Source organism: Oryzias melastigma, linkage group LG7 (assembly GCF_002922805.2).
Source record: "Oryzias melastigma strain HK-1 linkage group LG7, ASM292280v2, whole genome shotgun sequence".
NCBI lineage: Eukaryota > Metazoa > Chordata > Actinopteri > Beloniformes > Adrianichthyidae > Oryzias > Oryzias melastigma.
This window is the reverse complement of record NC_050518.1, coordinates 8,641,468-8,658,555: the sequence shown is the minus strand read 5'-3', so window position 1 is coordinate 8,658,555 and position 17,088 is coordinate 8,641,468. Positions and strand designations below refer to the sequence as shown.

The 17,088-nt window shown below is 42.1% G+C and overlaps 1 protein-coding gene across 1 annotated transcript in view; it reads left to right on the top strand.

Annotated features, from left to right (window-relative positions):
• Positions 1–16,877, top strand: part of LOC112159445 (low-density lipoprotein receptor-related protein 1) — an 84,521-nt gene extending 67,644 nt beyond the window's left edge. Inside the window, exons 55-89 of the mRNA XM_024293496.2 lie at positions 856–1,043; positions 1,308–1,491; positions 1,574–1,659; positions 1,732–1,851; positions 1,921–2,108; positions 2,190–2,395; positions 4,150–4,338; positions 4,486–4,634; positions 4,727–4,820; positions 4,927–5,043; positions 5,592–5,711; positions 5,783–5,905; positions 5,996–6,121; positions 6,210–6,326; positions 6,808–6,914; positions 7,962–8,094; positions 8,198–8,320; positions 8,410–8,532; positions 8,618–8,755; positions 8,832–8,969; positions 9,038–9,157; positions 9,952–10,235; positions 10,311–10,489; positions 10,561–10,667; positions 10,740–10,859; positions 10,936–11,112; positions 11,204–11,344; positions 11,438–11,611; positions 12,107–12,268; positions 12,465–12,636; positions 12,737–12,838; positions 12,929–12,996; positions 13,075–13,174; positions 13,827–13,971; positions 15,229–16,877. Of these exons, the coding sequence (XP_024149264.1) occupies positions 856–1,043; positions 1,308–1,491; positions 1,574–1,659; positions 1,732–1,851; positions 1,921–2,108; positions 2,190–2,395; positions 4,150–4,338; positions 4,486–4,634; positions 4,727–4,820; positions 4,927–5,043; positions 5,592–5,711; positions 5,783–5,905; positions 5,996–6,121; positions 6,210–6,326; positions 6,808–6,914; positions 7,962–8,094; positions 8,198–8,320; positions 8,410–8,532; positions 8,618–8,755; positions 8,832–8,969; positions 9,038–9,157; positions 9,952–10,235; positions 10,311–10,489; positions 10,561–10,667; positions 10,740–10,859; positions 10,936–11,112; positions 11,204–11,344; positions 11,438–11,611; positions 12,107–12,268; positions 12,465–12,636; positions 12,737–12,838; positions 12,929–12,996; positions 13,075–13,174; positions 13,827–13,971; positions 15,229–15,366 (4,958 nt within the window). The 3' untranslated portion in view covers positions 15,367–16,877. The remainder of the gene's footprint in view (positions 1–855; positions 1,044–1,307; positions 1,492–1,573; positions 1,660–1,731; positions 1,852–1,920; positions 2,109–2,189; positions 2,396–4,149; positions 4,339–4,485; positions 4,635–4,726; positions 4,821–4,926; positions 5,044–5,591; positions 5,712–5,782; positions 5,906–5,995; positions 6,122–6,209; positions 6,327–6,807; positions 6,915–7,961; positions 8,095–8,197; positions 8,321–8,409; positions 8,533–8,617; positions 8,756–8,831; positions 8,970–9,037; positions 9,158–9,951; positions 10,236–10,310; positions 10,490–10,560; positions 10,668–10,739; positions 10,860–10,935; positions 11,113–11,203; positions 11,345–11,437; positions 11,612–12,106; positions 12,269–12,464; positions 12,637–12,736; positions 12,839–12,928; positions 12,997–13,074; positions 13,175–13,826; positions 13,972–15,228) is intronic.
• Positions 16,878–17,088: the final 211 nt, after the last annotated feature.

Genomic DNA, 17,088 nt, shown 5'->3' with positions numbered 1-17,088 from the left:
ATGTCTGTCCATCACCAGCACCACGGTTTTTGCACTGCATTTCCCAAGATTCATTGGGTTGTTGTGACATCCTGGAGGGACAGGTACACAAATAACAGACAAAGGAGTTTCTACTTTTCACATTTTCAGCTGCTGGTATCCCTTATGATTTTCTGTCAAGGAAAACAATTCTCATTCCTTCAGTCAAAAGTTTTGCAATTATGTTGATGTTTTCTAAGATGCATCATCTACTTGGAAACTCTGTTCTAAAAAAGTTAAATTTGAATCAAAGTCAGATGTTCAGTTTTTATTTTACTTTTTGCAGGTAGATTGATGAATTTGGAAATAATACCTTGAAAAGCTTTCAAAGAAGTCTTGAATTTTGATATCTGAGCCTAAAAATTGTGCTGCTTAAAACTTCTCTGTTTCACATTTCATGTCAAAAATCACATTTTTCCAGTCGAGATTATTTTGATCAAATGAGGCAAGTAAACATCAGGAAAACCAGTTTTTCAGGAATGTTGTTCAGGAAAGATTAATGTTTTCATTCAGAAAAACATCGATCAGAGGATTATCTTGGGGTTTCATAGCTGACTCGTCCTAATTTGAACCTTTCCTATTTGGAGTTAATGGTGCTTGCCGTGTTAACTGTATGATAAAAGCTTTGCATTGATTTAATTAAAGGAATCCCAGCGTTTGTCAAGCATAGCCACTAAAGCCCAGTTCTCTCTAACAGCCTTGAGTTTTGCTGAAAACAGCTGGAGCCTGGCCAAAGGACATCCACAGAAAATGTATATTTTATTGTAGATGGGATCCAGTATTTTTGTTCTTGAAGAGGGGCTAGTGCTCTAATGTGGACTTTGTCTGTGGTTGCAGAGAGGAAGTGTAACGAGTCTGCCTTCATGTGTCGGAACGGGAAGTGCCTGAACGAGACTCTGCTTTGCGATCGCAACGACGACTGCGGGGACGGCTCTGATGAGTTCAACTGCTTCATTAATGAGTGTCTCAACAGCAAGCTGAGCGGCTGCACGCAGCTCTGTGACGACCTCAAGATCGGCTTCAAGGTTAGCCATGTTTACCTGAAAAGTAGAGCTGATGTCATCACTGTTTAAGGCAGAAGTGTCTTAATAATGCTTTTTTTCATACATTCCTAAGGTACTTTTATAGTTTATTAAAAATCAGCTGTTGTATTTGTTTTTTACTGTGTAATTGAAGAAAAACTCCATCAAAAACAGCAAGTTTTGGTTACAAAAATGTACTTATTTAGTCCTAAAACTAAGAAGTGGTTCTTCTTGATTGTAACCAAACTGCTGTCTTGGTCACTTCAGTGCAGGTGCCACCCTGGCTTCCAGCTGAAGCGCGACGGGAAGACGTGCACGGACATAGACGAGTGCACGACCACCTACCCCTGTTCCCAGCACTGCCTCAACACGCACGGCAGCTTCCACTGTCTGTGCGTGGACGGCTTCGAGCTCAACCCCAACGACCCCACCATCTGCAAGTCTACGTCAGGTAAAGCAGTTTGGTAGCAGCTTCCTTCCCTGACAGATCCCCAGCTCCTCTCTCTACAGACTTTTTTTGTCTGTCGTTTAAGACGTGAAGCCCTACTTGATCTTCGCCAACCGCTACTACCTGAGAAAACTCAACCTGGACGGTTCCAACTACACGCTTATAAAGCAGGTAAAGATCCAGGGAATATTTAAAGCCAATCTTACTGGGATTCCATATTTATTTGTGCAAACTTGTCTGCAGGGTCTGAACAATGCAGTGGCTCTGGACTTCCACTACGCCGAGGAGATGATCTACTGGACGGATGTGACCACGCAGGGCAGCATGATCCGCCGCATGCACATGAACGGCAGCAACATGGAGGTCAGCAGGGATACCTGACTTTTTATAGCCTTTATTGCATCACAGATTAACCGATGCGTTTTGGTGCAGGTTTTGCACCGAACTTCCCTGAGCAATCCTGACGGTTTGGCGGTTGACTGGGTCGGTGGGAACTTGTACTGGTGCGACAAAGGCCGGGACACCATTGAGGTGTCCAAACTTAACGGGGCCTTCCGGACCGTGCTGGTCAACAGCGGCCTCAGGGAGCCGCGGGCCGTGGCGGTGGACGTCCGCTACGGGTGAGAAAACTTATCCCAATGATCTATATTTTTAAAAAAGAAACAGCTGTTGAAGTGATGCCTTCTTCACCTGATGGTTAGCTACCTGTACTGGTCCGACTGGGGAGATAACCCCCACATCGGGAGGATTGGGATGGACGGTACCAACAGGAGCGTCATCGTGAAGGATAAAATCACCTGGCCCAACGGATTAACCCTGGATTTCATCAATGACCGGATCTATTGGGCTGACGCCAGAGAGGATTATATTGAGTTTGCTAGTCTGGACGGCAGCAGCAGACACACAGGTATGGAGGAGACTTGTTTTTGGTGGTTTCATGAGCTCTAATGAGCAAAGATGCATGTGTCAGGTTAGTAAATCGTTTAAAATGTAATAAAAATAAAAATAAATCTATGATTTTTTTTGTATATAATTTAGTTTTTCACTCCTTATTCTGGCATTAGGTGACTAATTCATACTTCTCAAAATGGACAAATGAAATTCGTCCATGTTTTACATCCACTCTGTGCTCTTCAATCTTATGAGAGACTCCAACCTTCTCCAGCTCACATCAGCCGACACAGAAATTACAGAAAATAGTAACAACTTTTCCTAAAATTCACCTAAAGAATCTAAGCTTCTGCACATCTGTAGTGGGTATTAATGCAGTAGCTCCCTTTTGATACAGGATATAAACAAAGGAATTCATGTCAAATAGATTTTATAAGTGCGTGTGGTTTTCTGAACCTACTTCTGAAGGTTTTTGAAAATTGGAAAGATAAGTTAATTTATTGCTTTTAAGCTCGTTATTTAAAAATATATTTTTAAATAATTCAATATCGTTACATTTATAACCATAAATGCAGCAACTGGATTTAATGCAGGTCAGTAAAATAAATGCAATATTTGCATCAAAGAACTATTTTCCCTTTTTACTTTAGTTTGTTTTGGTCTATTTTCTAAGAATGTTTTTAATGTTGATTTTAAAGACCCTCTCCAATGAAAATTGTGTTTTTAACGTGTTCTAGTTGCTTTTTTCTCATGATAGAGAAAGTAAATTAAGATTAAAATTGGGTTATTTATTATTTATTTATTCAATTTGAGGTGAATCAGGAGCAGACAAGAAAATCCAGTTGAAAACAAACCCCAGACAAATAGGTCCATGTATGTTCTTGTTTTCCTCGTCTGAGCTGACAACTGACTCAAAACTGTACGGTTGAATAGCTTCAACACTATTTTTGTTTTGTTAATTGGTAATATTTGTTTTGAGGTTATGAGGGGCTGTAATCTTTTGGGAGAGTGTGCAAACAAAGGCATGATGGGAAATGAATTTCTGATCTTATTTATTTATTTATTGCAAAAACAATGTCAACATCATAAATAAAAGAGTATCGTGAACAGTTTTAAAATAGATCTAAAGATGATTGGAGTGGGGCTTTAAGTCCAAGTTATCATAGTTTGTGTCTCCAGTTGCCATGGTGATGCATCTCTATTGGAAGTGAAGAAATTAAGGCACTAAAAGGGTAGTTTGACCTTATAATGTCTGTTGAATCATCTGCTGATGCTGCTAATGAAAAAATACAGTAAAAATATCCAAATGCTGTCATTGGAAAAAGACTAGAACACACCTTTGAGCAAAAATAATTTAGTTCTAAAACGCTTGACTTTCATTCAGATATGAGAAGATTAAAGGACGCTTTGAGTTAAGCTGCTTAATATCTGGATCCATGCTCGGACTGCACAACTGTCCTGACACTTTAATTGTTTAATTTGTTGGTGGAGATCGATGCTGAGCGCTCCTGCTGAGCTGTTTCAAACAAAGGTGTTCACTCTTGTGTTAATGTGTGTGCATGGGATGTATATGAGGCTGCAGGATGTACAATTACAGTAAAACCTAATGAAGTGAGGATCCCGTCATAAAATGCACGGAGGCCCTCCTCGCTGCATCTGTTTTACGCCAGCCGTGCAGGACGTTTAAGTGGCTGTACTCCATCATCAAGCCATGATGTTTGCATGATTTATCCCTTTGTTTATGAAACGTTTTATGTGTTCTCCTTGCAGTTCTTAACCAGGACATTCCTCACATCTTTGCCATGACGCTGTTTGAGGAGTACATCTACTGGACCGACTGGGAGACCAAGTCCATCAACAGAGCTCATAAGACTCAGGGTACCAATAAGACCACCCTGATCTCCACCCTGCATCGACCCATGGACATTCACATCTACCATCCCTACCGCCAGCCTCCAGGTGACACTTTCCCTCCAAAAGAAGGGCAATCCTTTTTTAAATGCTACTTTTATTACATTTTTTGTTTGTTTGTGATGCAGAAAAACTCCAGATTTCAGGGGAAAAACCTGGTGTTAAAAGCTGTTTTTCTTTCCGTGTCCTCCTCAGTGCTCAACCATCCATGTCAGACAAACAACGGCGGCTGCAGTAACCTTTGCCTCCTCTCGCCTGGAGGGGGCTACAAGTGTGCCTGTCCCACCAACTTCTACCTGGCCAATGATCAGCGTACCTGCATATCCAACTGTACAGCCAGTCAGGTGTGAAGGCTGAGAATGTGGCGCCACTACTGCTGACCTTTCACATTAGAGCTTCATCGTTTCTAATCTCCTCATGAATCTTCATTTTGTAGTTTGTGTGCAAAAACGACAAGTGCATTCCTTTTTGGTGGAAATGTGACACGGAGGACGACTGCGGGGACCGGTCTGATGAGCCAGCAGAGTGCCGTAAGTTTGGAGATGACCATCTAGATAAAACTGAAAAGTTACAATTCATGTATCATCTAGTAAAAGATGAACAAATCCAACACGGTCTCGTCTCCTTATGTGACAGCGGAATTCAAATGCAGACCGGGACAGTTTCAGTGCGGCACGGGCATCTGCACCAACCCTGCCTACATCTGTGATGGAGACAACGACTGCCAAGACAATTCCGACGAGGCCAACTGTGGTATGTGGGATTAGGACTGTGTGCAATCCAAAAATCCTCAATATTACTTTCAGAGAAGTTCTAGAGCAGATCTGACTTGCTAAACTGGAATGAATTGCAATGATAATCCCTAATAATGTTTTATTTTCTCAGTTATTCTGGTGTCTCCCCTAAGATGATGAACTACAAATCCATTGACCTTTGTCTAGGTGCAGAACATTTTTCTGCATTCATGTGGAGTTGGAAGATTTTGTCATTTTTCCAATCATTCAAGCACCACATGACTGCAGAATTTCTATTAATTTTTATTTTTTATTTTTCTTATTTTAAGGGACATCAAGCCAATGTCCAATTGACACTCAAATGTGAACAAAAGCCACAGATTAAAATTAAAAAATCAAAATGTTCTATTTTAAAGTATATATAATAATTTTCAATCAAAATTCAAGCATGTTTTTGTCCAGATTTCATGTTAATGCTTTCTACCAAAACCCTCATCTGCTCCTCGTCTGGCCTTTCTGTCAAATAGTCTGTTCTAGAGGCTGATTTTATTTGGTGCCGCTCCACAGACATCCACGTTTGCCTGCCCAGCCAGTTCAAATGTTCCCACCCGAGCCGCTGCATCCCAGGCATCTTCCGCTGTAACGGCCAGGACAACTGTGGAGACGGGGAGGATGAGAAGGACTGCCGTGAGTTTGGCTCTCTACGCTTTCTTTCCGCCTGCATTACACCATACCTACGCCTCTCTTCCTCCCAATAGCGGAGGTGACGTGCGCCCCCACACAGTTCCAGTGTGCCATCACCAAGCGCTGCATCCCCCGCCTGTGGGTCTGTGACCGCGACAACGACTGCGTGGATGGATCTGATGAGCCCGCCAACTGCAGTATGACTCTTCTTCTCTTTTTTTTTTTTTAATTACATTTTTCTGACACGTCCTGATGGGCTAGCTGTCCCCGAATGTTTCTGTTTCCAGCCCAGATGACGTGTGGCGTGGATGAGTTCCGATGCAAAGACTCTGGGCGCTGCATTCCCGCTCGCTGGAAGTGTGACGGCGAGGATGACTGCGGAGATGAATCCGATGAACCCAAAGAGGAGTGTGGTAAGACCTTTTTCAATGATTTAATCATAAACACACATTTCCTGATGGGTTTCTTTGGCAATCAACACTTTTTTTCCCACTTCCACAGCTGAGCGGACATGTGAGCCATACCAGTTCCGCTGTAAAAACAACCGCTGTGTACCCGGCCGCTGGCAGTGTGACTATGACAACGACTGTGGGGACAACTCTGACGAGGAGAAGTGCTGTGAGTGTCTGTGAGACACAGATCCCTCCTCATGTTTTGTCTAACATTCTCACTTTTGCACCTTTTAACTTCTAAAGTGCCGCTTCACTTATCAGATGTACGTTCATTGTGTGTTCACTGTCATTTCTGAAGCATCTCACTTCATCTGGTATTTGTTTCATTCCATATTGTCCTGTTGGTTTGAGCCAGTGGTAAGTTATTCCACCTCCCACATTGAGTGTCACGCCCCCGTTCTGTCTTCTTGTGTCCGACTTTTTCTGTGATGACCCCTGACCCGTGAGAGGCTGCAAGCTGAGCTGCAAACCTTTCTGATTGGTGTTTGTTTTGCCACAAATAGTAATTGAGAACAGAAGCTCCTTTCAGTCTCTCATCAACCCTCTGAAGTGTCTACAGTCCAGCCCCTTAGATGTTTGTGCTTAGAGATGACGGTTGGAGCCCACACGGCCTCCCTCATGCTGAACAGCCGCTCCTCTGTCCGCAGCGCCTCGCCAGTGCTCGGAGAGCGAGTTCGCCTGCACTAACGGCCGCTGCATCGCCGGCAGATGGAAGTGTGACGGCGATCACGACTGTGCTGATGGATCTGATGAGGTGCGAGAAAACTTAGGCCAAGTCTTGTGTTTATGTTACTTATGAATGGAATTCTCCATGTTCTCCATCTTTTTAACATATTTATGAACTAGACGTATAGCATTATCACAGATAATGCTAGTGTGAATGCTGTAAGCTGAATGCGGCCACTGAAGATGCTAGTGCTGATAGCTGAAAATGCTGAAATTAATAGTTAAAAACACTGAAGCTGAAAGCTAAAAACGCTGGAGTTGATAGCTGAAATCACTGAAGCTAATAGCTGAAAACGCTGAAACTGATAGACAGCTGAAATATTTGCTAAATAGGCTTAAAAAAATAACCCCAAATTTAGCCAAAGACAGTTAGCCAATGCAGTTAGCATGTAGCTGAAAAATAACTAAACTCCAAAACAGCCTAAAAAACTTTTTTTTAAAAAGCCTAAATTAGCCAAAATGGCTAGCATGTAAATATAAGCCTAACTCCAAAACAGCCTAAAAAACTCGGCACAGCTAGCATGTAGCTGAAAAATTAGCTAAACTCCAAAAAGGGCTAAAAAAACATAGTAAATGCCAAAATAATCCAAAAAGCTCAAAGAATGCTAATTTTTTTAACTTAAAAACCGTAACTTTTTTACAAAAATATGAACAGTAAAAAAGGCTGGAATATTATTCCAGAATTAATCAACTAAAACAACTTAAATAACTTTCAATATTTTACTCTCCATAAAAATATATTTTGTCAAAATTATACAAGTTAGAAATAAGCGCAAGATAACATGGGGCTGTTAATAACATTAAAATAAAATGATGTGGAGGGCGGGATAGAATTACCAAGAGGGCCGGATCCGGCCCCTGGGCCTTGTCTTTGACACGTTATCTAGTGAAACAAGGAAAAACAGTTATTTATTTTTGACCAGAATTCATTTGTGTTTTTATGAGAAGAAAATTCTTGCTCCCTTTTTTTTTTTGCATTATAAATTTTGTTAATTTTGGTTAACGAAGGAAGACAGCAGGGTTTTAATTTGCATATCACATTAAACTTTAATTTTTTTATTTTTTTTTTTTATAGCACGGATGTGTTCTGAAATGTGACAACGACCAGTTCCAGTGTAAGAACGGACACTGCATTCCCATTCGCTGGCGCTGTGATGCCGATCCCGACTGTATGGATGGCAGCGACGAGGAAAACTGTGACAGAGCCGGTCTGTTTATTTAACCAAAAAAAAATATGTCTAGAATAGCCTGAAAAATCTCACTGCAAAATCCAGTCGGAAATGTGGTTCCATGAGACTTTTGTCTCTGCAGTTGGGCGTCACTGCCCCCTGGATGAGTTTCAGTGCAACAACACTCTGTGTAAGCCGCTGTCCTGGAAATGCGACGGTGAAGACGACTGCGGAGACAACTCTGATGAGAATCCGGAAGTCTGCAGTGAGTTGGATTGCACACATTTCCATCCGTGCCTCTGTTGGCGTTCTTTCCTCTTCATCTGCTGCCTCCTGTTTTCCTCCTTGGTTCAGGAAGGTTCCAGTGTCCTCCCACCAGAGTTTTCCGCTGCCAAAATGACCGGGTCTGTCTGCAGATTTCAAAGAGATGTGATGGTGTTGATAACTGCGGAGATAACTCGGATGAACTGAACTGCGGTAAACTGTGGACTTAATCAAACTAAAGTCTGCCGTTCATCAATCTGGATTAGAGAAATACTTATTGTTGTGGTTTCCTCCACAGGTGACAAGCAAGCTCCTCCCACATGTGAGAAGGATGAGTTCTTGTGCTCCAATGGGAGGTGCATCAGCTCCACCCTACGCTGCAACTTCTTCAACGATTGTGAGGACTATGGTTCTGACGAGATCAACTGCAAGACCGGTTCGTCTTCACAGAGCGCCGCTCTGAAGTGTTCTCTGTTTGAACGTTCCCGCTCATTTTGACTGACCGATTCCAGACACGAAGCTGAATGACTGTCGGAACAACAGGACTCAGTGCGGAGACGGAGACGAGGCCCACTGCGTCACCAACGGCACGGACTCCTTCTGCTCCTGCAAACCGGGTTTCCAAAAGATCGGACACCGCACGTGTGGAGGTAACCCGACCATTTCCAGCTCAGGTTTCAGGCCGATGCTGGGATTCATTGTGTCATCTGTTTTCCAGATAAGAACGAATGTCTGGAGTTTGGAGTGTGTTCGCACATCTGCAACAACACGAAGGGCTCCTACAAATGCAGCTGCCACAAGACCTTCACCAAGATCAACGACACCTGCAAGGCTGACAGTGAGCCACGCCCTCATCAGTGTCCTAAGCTACATTCACGCCATTAAAGCAACCACTTTGAGCTGCTAGCTGCTCCATGATTTAACCACTTAGGACCCGAGATGTTCTTTGATATGCCTGTTTTATTTTTTCTAACAGAGAAATAGAAGTTAAGAAAATGTAACTACTGTAGCAAAAAAAACAAAAATGTGATGTCTTAAGAAAGATGTTAAAGTCTTAAGAAGTAAAAAAACAACAAAAATAATAATAAATTGTTCTAATGACATCAATCATGAATACTCAACATCATATTTATGCTACAACAGTCATCATTCATTTTTAAGAATTTTAAATTAAGATTTTAATCACATTTGTATAAAAATGTTCAGTAGTTCTAAAGATGTCACATGACTAATAATCACCTACATTTACAAGATAATAGTTATTTTATTCAGGTAATAGTTGCACTATTTTTACTTGTTTCCCAAAGATACTACACAGAAATTTTCTGTTTTAGTTTTAACTGATAAAATGATTTTTATGAAATAAAAATAGGGTAAAACTTGAATCTGTTTATTACATTTCTTCATTCTTAAAACATAATACAAAAGTATCGGATTGGAGATTCTCAATCACATGACTCTGAATCGGATCGTGTCCACAAAAAAAATCCTGATCGGGTCTTTCCTAGCAACAACATTCTAGTGCTAACACCAGATGCATCACATGCCTGATGTGAACGTAGCTCTAGACTTCCTGTTCTCCGAGGATGCATTTGTTTCCAGAATCCTCACTGTCTCCTTCTGTTCTCTCAGACACAAACAGCTCTCGGCAGGTTCTCTACATAGCCGATGACAATGAGATCCGGAGCCTGGACCCTGGGATGCCGCACTGGCGCTACGAGCAGACCTTCCAGGGCGATGCGAGCGTGCGCATCGATGCCATGGATCTGCACATCAAGTCCAACCGCATCTTCTGGACCAGCTGGCACACGCGCCAAATCTCATCCTGCGAGCTCCCTGGACCGTCCTCGTCCTCAGTTTCCACCAACTCTCACCGAAACCGGCGGCTGAGCGAGGGCCGAGTTACCAACCTGCAGGTAATCGCATGCGTGCACGATCGTCGGTCACCGACCATGCGAGCAGCGTGTGACCGAATTTCTTCCGACTTCCAGATTGAGGGGCTGAAGATGCCCCGGGGCATCGCCGTGGACTGGGTTGCAGGCAACTTGTACTGGACCGACTCTGGGCGAGATGTCATTGAAGTGGCTCAGCTTTCAGGCCAGTTTTACAAGACCCTCATCTCTGGCATGATAGATGAGCCTCACGCTATTGTCCTGGACCCACAGAGGCGGTAAGGAGGAGCTGGACGGACAGCTGCTGAAGGTCTTTTGTGTCGTGTTCTCAAATGTTGCTTTCCTTCAGAACCATGTACTGGGCAGACTGGGGAAACCACCCTAAAATTGAGACCGCTGCCATGGACGGCACTCTGAGACAAACTCTCATCTTTGAAAACATCCAATGGCCGACAGGTTGGCGCCATCAAATAATATGTCCAGATTTTCCAGCGCCTCCCTGCTGAACACCCTCCTCCTCCTCTGCAGGTTTGGCGGTGGACCACTTCAACGAGCGGCTTTATTGGTCCGATGCTAAGCTGTCGGTCATCGGCAGCGTTCGCCTGGATGGTTCTGATCCAGTCATCGCCGTGTCCGGCATCAAAAACAGTTGAGTTCTTTCTGCTTCTAAAGTGTCAGAACTGTGACGCTTCAAAGTTGCTCATCTCTTCTGTGTCGGTTCCAGACCTGCTCCACCCCTTCAGCATCGACATCTTTGAGGACTACATATACGGGGTCACATATATGAACAACTTTGTCTTCCGGGTCAACAAGTTTGGCAAAGGCCCAATGGAGAATCTCACTACAGGCATCAACCACGCCACAGATATAGTCCTGCATCACCGCTACAAGCAGCCAGAGAGTGAGTGCTCCGCGTTCTGACCCTCTGAGAGGAGCAGCTAGCATCACAGGAGCTAACCGTTTTAAAAATGTGTCCATTTCCTTTGTTTTAGTGCCTAATCCATGTGACAAGAAGAAGTGTGAGTGGCTGTGTCTGCTCAGCCCCAGTGGGCCGGTTTGCACCTGTCCCAACAACTTTGTGGCAGACAACGGTACCTGTGTGGAGCGGGTCGGCCCCACTCAGTCCCCTCTGTGTGAGTTTGCTAACATGCAGCCCCAATATACTTTAACATTCTTATTATTCCATAAAAACCTTTATCCCGTTATTTTTGACCCCCTCTCCACAGCTCCTCCATCGGGACCGTGCAACGTTCACTGTCAGAATGGCGGCACCTGCTTCCTCAATGCCCACCAGGTGGCCAAGTGTCGCTGCCAGCCCAGCTACGCTGGAGAGCGATGTGAGGTCAATCAGTGCAGAGACTACTGCAGGAACGGAGGCACCTGCACTGCCTCTCACACAGGTGGGACCGCGCTACCACAGATCCTCCTGCGGGGAGGTGTCAGGAGGCTTTATTCTTTTTGACTGGTGTAATCAGGATATATTAATGGGATACTTTCACTTTAGCATATTTTATTTTTATTATTATTATTATTGTTTTGATGATAGTTGTGTATCATTCCTGTAAGTTTTCATTTTGAATTTTTGTCAAAAAAGCATTTTTTTTATTTTTCATTAAATATTTAGTAAAAGTATATCATATTGTAAGTAGTATTCCATTTTGATGTAATAATATGCAAAAAAAAAGTATTTAAAAAAAATGTATTTTATACATTATTTGCTTTAATCATGCAGGTTTTTTACATCTAAAATGTCTAAAAAATGTTTCCCCTTTTTATCGAAAATCCAGGTTTAGCTAGCAGAAAAACCTTAATGCCGGTATAGAAATAATCCTTTAACTTTTACTGAACTTTATAGTTTCTTATGTCTCCTTATGTATCTTTTACCTGCATTGTAGGTGCTCCAACCTGCAGATGTCCTAAAGGCTTCACTGGTCCAAACTGCAACCTGCACACCTGTCAGGACTACTGTTTGAACGGAGGCAACTGCTCCGTGAACATGGGGAACCAGCCCACCTGCAGCTGCAGACCCGACTTCCAGGGAGACCGCTGCCAGTTCAGTGAGTGTCAGTCAAACTCTGCAAGAGTGCATACTTTTTTTCAGATTAATTCAAATGTTTTAACAGGAAACCCTTCAAATCTTACTCTACTCATAGGAACTTCTAGATTTCAGTTAATTCTAAGGAGATTTGTTTATTTAACAAATTTAAAGCTGTAGGACTCTTCAAAAATAAAAATTCTCTGTCCTGTCTTTAGCTAAATGTGAAGGCTTCTGCCATAACGGTGGGACCTGCCTGCAAACTGCAAACGGAACCAAACTCTGCCAGTGCCCCAGTCAGTACATCGGACTTCTGTGCGACCTGGACAAATGCCAGTTCTGTGGAACCGGCAAGTGCCTGACCTCCTCTACAGGAGAAATCTCCTGCAGGTAAGCATGCTGTGACCCGGACACTCCAGAGATTTGGATTTATTAGATTTGGCTTGATTTGTAAAAATGTATCTCTTAAACTTTTCTTCTGCATGTTTAGGTGTGCTAATGACCAGATCCAGCCCAGCTGCTTCTCCTGTTTGAACTACTGCACACATGGACAGTGCTCGGTTAACCCTCGCACTCTGCTGCCTCAGTGCAAGTAAGATATGACCCCGCCCACAACCATCAACCAAAGGAAAATGCTTCTTTGATTCTAACTTAAACTCTCACTTGTTCTCTTTCTGTGTAGCTGTCCCAATGAATGGACAGGATATCAATGTGAGATTGCTGCTCCTGTGGAATTTCCCGTCTCCAGCAGTAAGTCGCATCATTCCAGACCATAATTTCTGCTGAGAAAACAGTTGGGGTTTCCTCTAATTATCTTGTTTTTTTCAGTCTCAGGTAACACATCCATCGTCGTCCCAGTCCTCCTCCTGCTGCTGCTGGCTTTGCTTGTGGTTGGCGCCATCTTGTGGTACAAGAGGAGAATGCGAGGGTGAGTCTCAGAACTCTCACTTCTTCTCCAAATCCTGAACCGTTTTCTCTCCTTCTTTTGATCACTGTCCATCTCCTGTTTCCCAGGTCTCTGTTCCTGAGCAAATCTCGTTCTCAGTCGTCGCGGTAACTCGATAGGATTAAGTCATTTATCTACTGACCAAAGAGCAATCATCCCCCCTTCCCCCTCTCTTTTACAGTCAGACTGGCTATGCTTTTTGTCAGACCCTTTGTCGTCCTGTTGGTCAGTTTAGCTCTTCTGGCACCCCCCCCCCACCCCACCCAGCAACTTAGAAAAACGCTGACTTTTATTTTTTAAGTGGATTTACCGTCTTCCTTGCATCCCCATAATTTATTTATTTTTTTGTTTGTAAATATTAGGTTCATGGTTTGTCCTTGCAGAGTCAAATGTACTGTTGTACATTTAAAGAAAAAACAACCTGCAATGAGCCGAATATTTGCAACGGGAAATCCAGCATTCTCGCTGAGGGACATGCTGCAGAGCTGTCTGAGGGCGCGCTCAAATGGCCTTTTATGCAAAGGCTCATTCGACGGCCTTTGATCTGTTGTCTTGGGATGTGTAGACTTTGTAAATAAGATTTTTTTTTGTTCTGTTTTAATTTGGCTCATGAAACATTTGTGTCTCCCTGCAGTGCAAAGGGCTTCCAGCACCACCGAATGACAAACGGAGCCATGAACGTGGAGATCGGGAACCCCGCCTATAAGATCTATGAGGGAGATCCGGACGATGATGCTGGAGAGCTGCTGGATTCAGACTTCACTTTGGACCCGGACAAGGTGAGTCAACTAAAACCACCAAGAAGAAGACCTTTACAGCCTTTGGTTCACATTTGAACCGGAATTCCACAAACAGTGAAATGACCGGTACTGCTCAGACAACATGTCTTTATAATTAGGATTATATTGAAAAGAGCTAAGAGTATTTGGGAAGATAAAAAAAAAAAAAAAAATCAGAACATAAAATGAAACTGAAATAATGAGTGTTAAACAGTTACCAAAACATTATAACCTAATTAGTTTTTTTCATGGAATATTCATCTTACCAGGCCATTTCCAATTATGATATATCTTTATTCATTTTTTTCTACTTATAATTTTTGACTTTCTTTGGGTTTAGAATGAAACTATAACTACATTACAGTAGTGCAGGAGAAAGATGAGGATAATGTAGCAAATTTTGACGTTTTTTAAGTTTGAATTTTTTTTTATTTGGTTTGTTTGTTGTTTAAATGTAACATTTTACAACTTTTAATTGATGATCAACATTAATCAAAAATGAATGGTGAAATATGACTTATCCTGTAAAAAGCATGGTGTCAATTTGACTGCTATGGTCATGTGAGGTGGTAATACTTAATAACACAAAGCACATCTCTTTTTTTTGTTTTGAATTTTTATTAATAAAACGATGTTGGAATAAAATGAACACACATTTAGGTAACATCTGAGTCCTATTGGTCCATAGGATGGAAATTCATGCTGGTCATACGTAATACGTGCAGCCAAGATGCGCGTTGCTGCGAGTTTTAAGTGCGTCCAAGACTGGATTTCGTTGTTGGTTGCACATATTTCAAGTATGGTTTAAAGTAGGTTTATGAAATGTGTTCTCTGCATTTGATTCACCTCCGGGAGGAGTGGTGAGCTGCAGACTCAGTTACCATTTGGCGGTTTTATCTGCATTCTTGTAGCATTTTTCTCATGATGGAGGACATATATAAAGGAAATGAAGATTAAAACGCTGATTGTTAGTGTTTATTCAAATCGTTGTGAATCAGGAACAGATGAAAAATTTAAGTTGGTAAGTTGTGATGAGGGGAGCTGTAAGCTAGAAGATTGTGTAAATAGATGGGTGATGGGAAGTGGGGGCGGCTTGATCCACATTAACAGTTCCACCCACAACTTAGATGAAATTTTTTAATGAACTCTGCAGAAATTAAGTCCTAGAAACAACACAAGTTTGTTAATTTAGCCTAAAAACAACAAAATAATAATAAAAAAAACACTATTTTGAGTCCCTTTCTCTGTGTTTTACAGCCCACCAACTTCACCAACCCGGTGTACGCCACCCTGTACATGGGCGCCCACAACAGCAGCAACTCTCTGGCCAGCACCGACGAGAAGAAGGAGCTGCTGTCCCAGGGCGACGACGACATGAGCGACCCGCTGGCGTAGAGCTGGGCGTGGCCTGAACTCTGCCACACCGCCCCGCCTTTCCCGACCCACACGCTCCTTCATCTTTATGCCTTTACCTACTTAAAAGAAAAGCAACAAAAGAGGGGGAACAAAAGCAGGAACACTGTACAAAATGTATAAAAATGAAGGGACTACTTTTTTAAGTGATTGCAGTATTATATTTTGTTCTTTGGAAAAACCGAAACTCTGCTGGTGATGGAAAGAAAAAAAAAAGAAACCTTTTATAGAAAAGTATTCAGTTCTTTTTAATTTTGCTCACAAGCTCACGACTTTCCTTCCTCTCGCACGCATAAAGCCACTACCTCTGTGCATATGGAAAAGGTTTAGAGGAACAACAAAAGTCCATGTTTTTTATTTTGTCTTTGTAGAGTTTCTAGGGAACAAATGTTACACCCTAGAGAAAGAGGGAAGAGCTGCCAAACCTTTAGTTGTTTGTAATTGCGAGAAGTGTCGGTTCTTAACGATGAATTCTTCCTGGATGCTGACTCAGCTCGGTCTCTCCGTGACGTTTGCTGCTGGAGGTCTAAAGGGAGGCTGACCGAGGAATGCAATGATGTTTAACTGCACATGTACATACGGAGGACTCGGCAACTGCATTCAAATGATTGTCTTCAACCTCCTTGCACAGACTAAAGTAAAATATATATATATATATTTCCATATATATGAACCTATTAACAAAGTGTCTTGATAATATACCCAGGAATACAAGCATCCGTAACAAACCAGTCTGTACTTTTTAACATTTTTTTAAGTGGAACCGGTGAGTGGATGAAGATGATTGTAATCGAGTCCCCATTCCAGGATGAGAAGTCTGGGATGGAAAATCCGAGGCCTTGGTTTAGTTTTCTGCGACACGGAGAAGCTGCTTTCGTGTTGGGAGTGAAGGCGAGCTTCGAGGGAAACTAGTCTGTAATCAGCAGGTTGCATTCAAGTTTTTTTAGTTTTTCTTTGTCTTTTGATTGTACGTGCTTTCAGGAGAGGCCAGGGAGACCGATTGATGGTACACATTTCTGTGAGAGTTTGACATTTGTCTTTATTTTTTTTTTTTAGCTGTTTGTAATTTAGGTTTATTAGTGTTTCCTGGAAGGAGACCGGTCAGCTAATGACTCTTTATTTTTGTAATCATCTCCAGCCTGGGCTTTAGTCACTCTGAATTCTGTCCCCCATCTTTTTACTGATCAGCCATGCCTCATTCAATCAGGAGGAAAACTGACTTTCCTCTTTTTTTGTTCATTTTTGTTTGAAAGTAAATTTCTCTCAAATGTTTCTTTCGGTGGCAAGAACCCACGTCTGTTTTTGTTATGATTCTAATTCTTTTTGATATAATTAAATTGATTTTTATAGTAGACATTTACGATATCTTGTCTGTCATTTGAAGAGATGCAAACTCATTTCACTTTCTTTTTTGTTTTACTGCAATACATATCCGATTTACATTAGTTATATGAAAAATTAAGAAATAAAACAAAAAAAGCTTCAGAAATTGACTGGAATCCTCCCGTCTTTTTCTTTAACAGTTGTTTATTAATAAGAAATGTTCATCTTCAAGACAATACAAAGTATATTTAAGTTTTTTTTTCTACAGAGACTTGTTAAATTTAAGGCATATTGGTCTAAATTTCTGTGTAAAAAATAGTGTTTCATACAATCTGGAGCCAAATGGGAGTAGTGTCAAACTGGGGATGTTGTTGGGAGGAA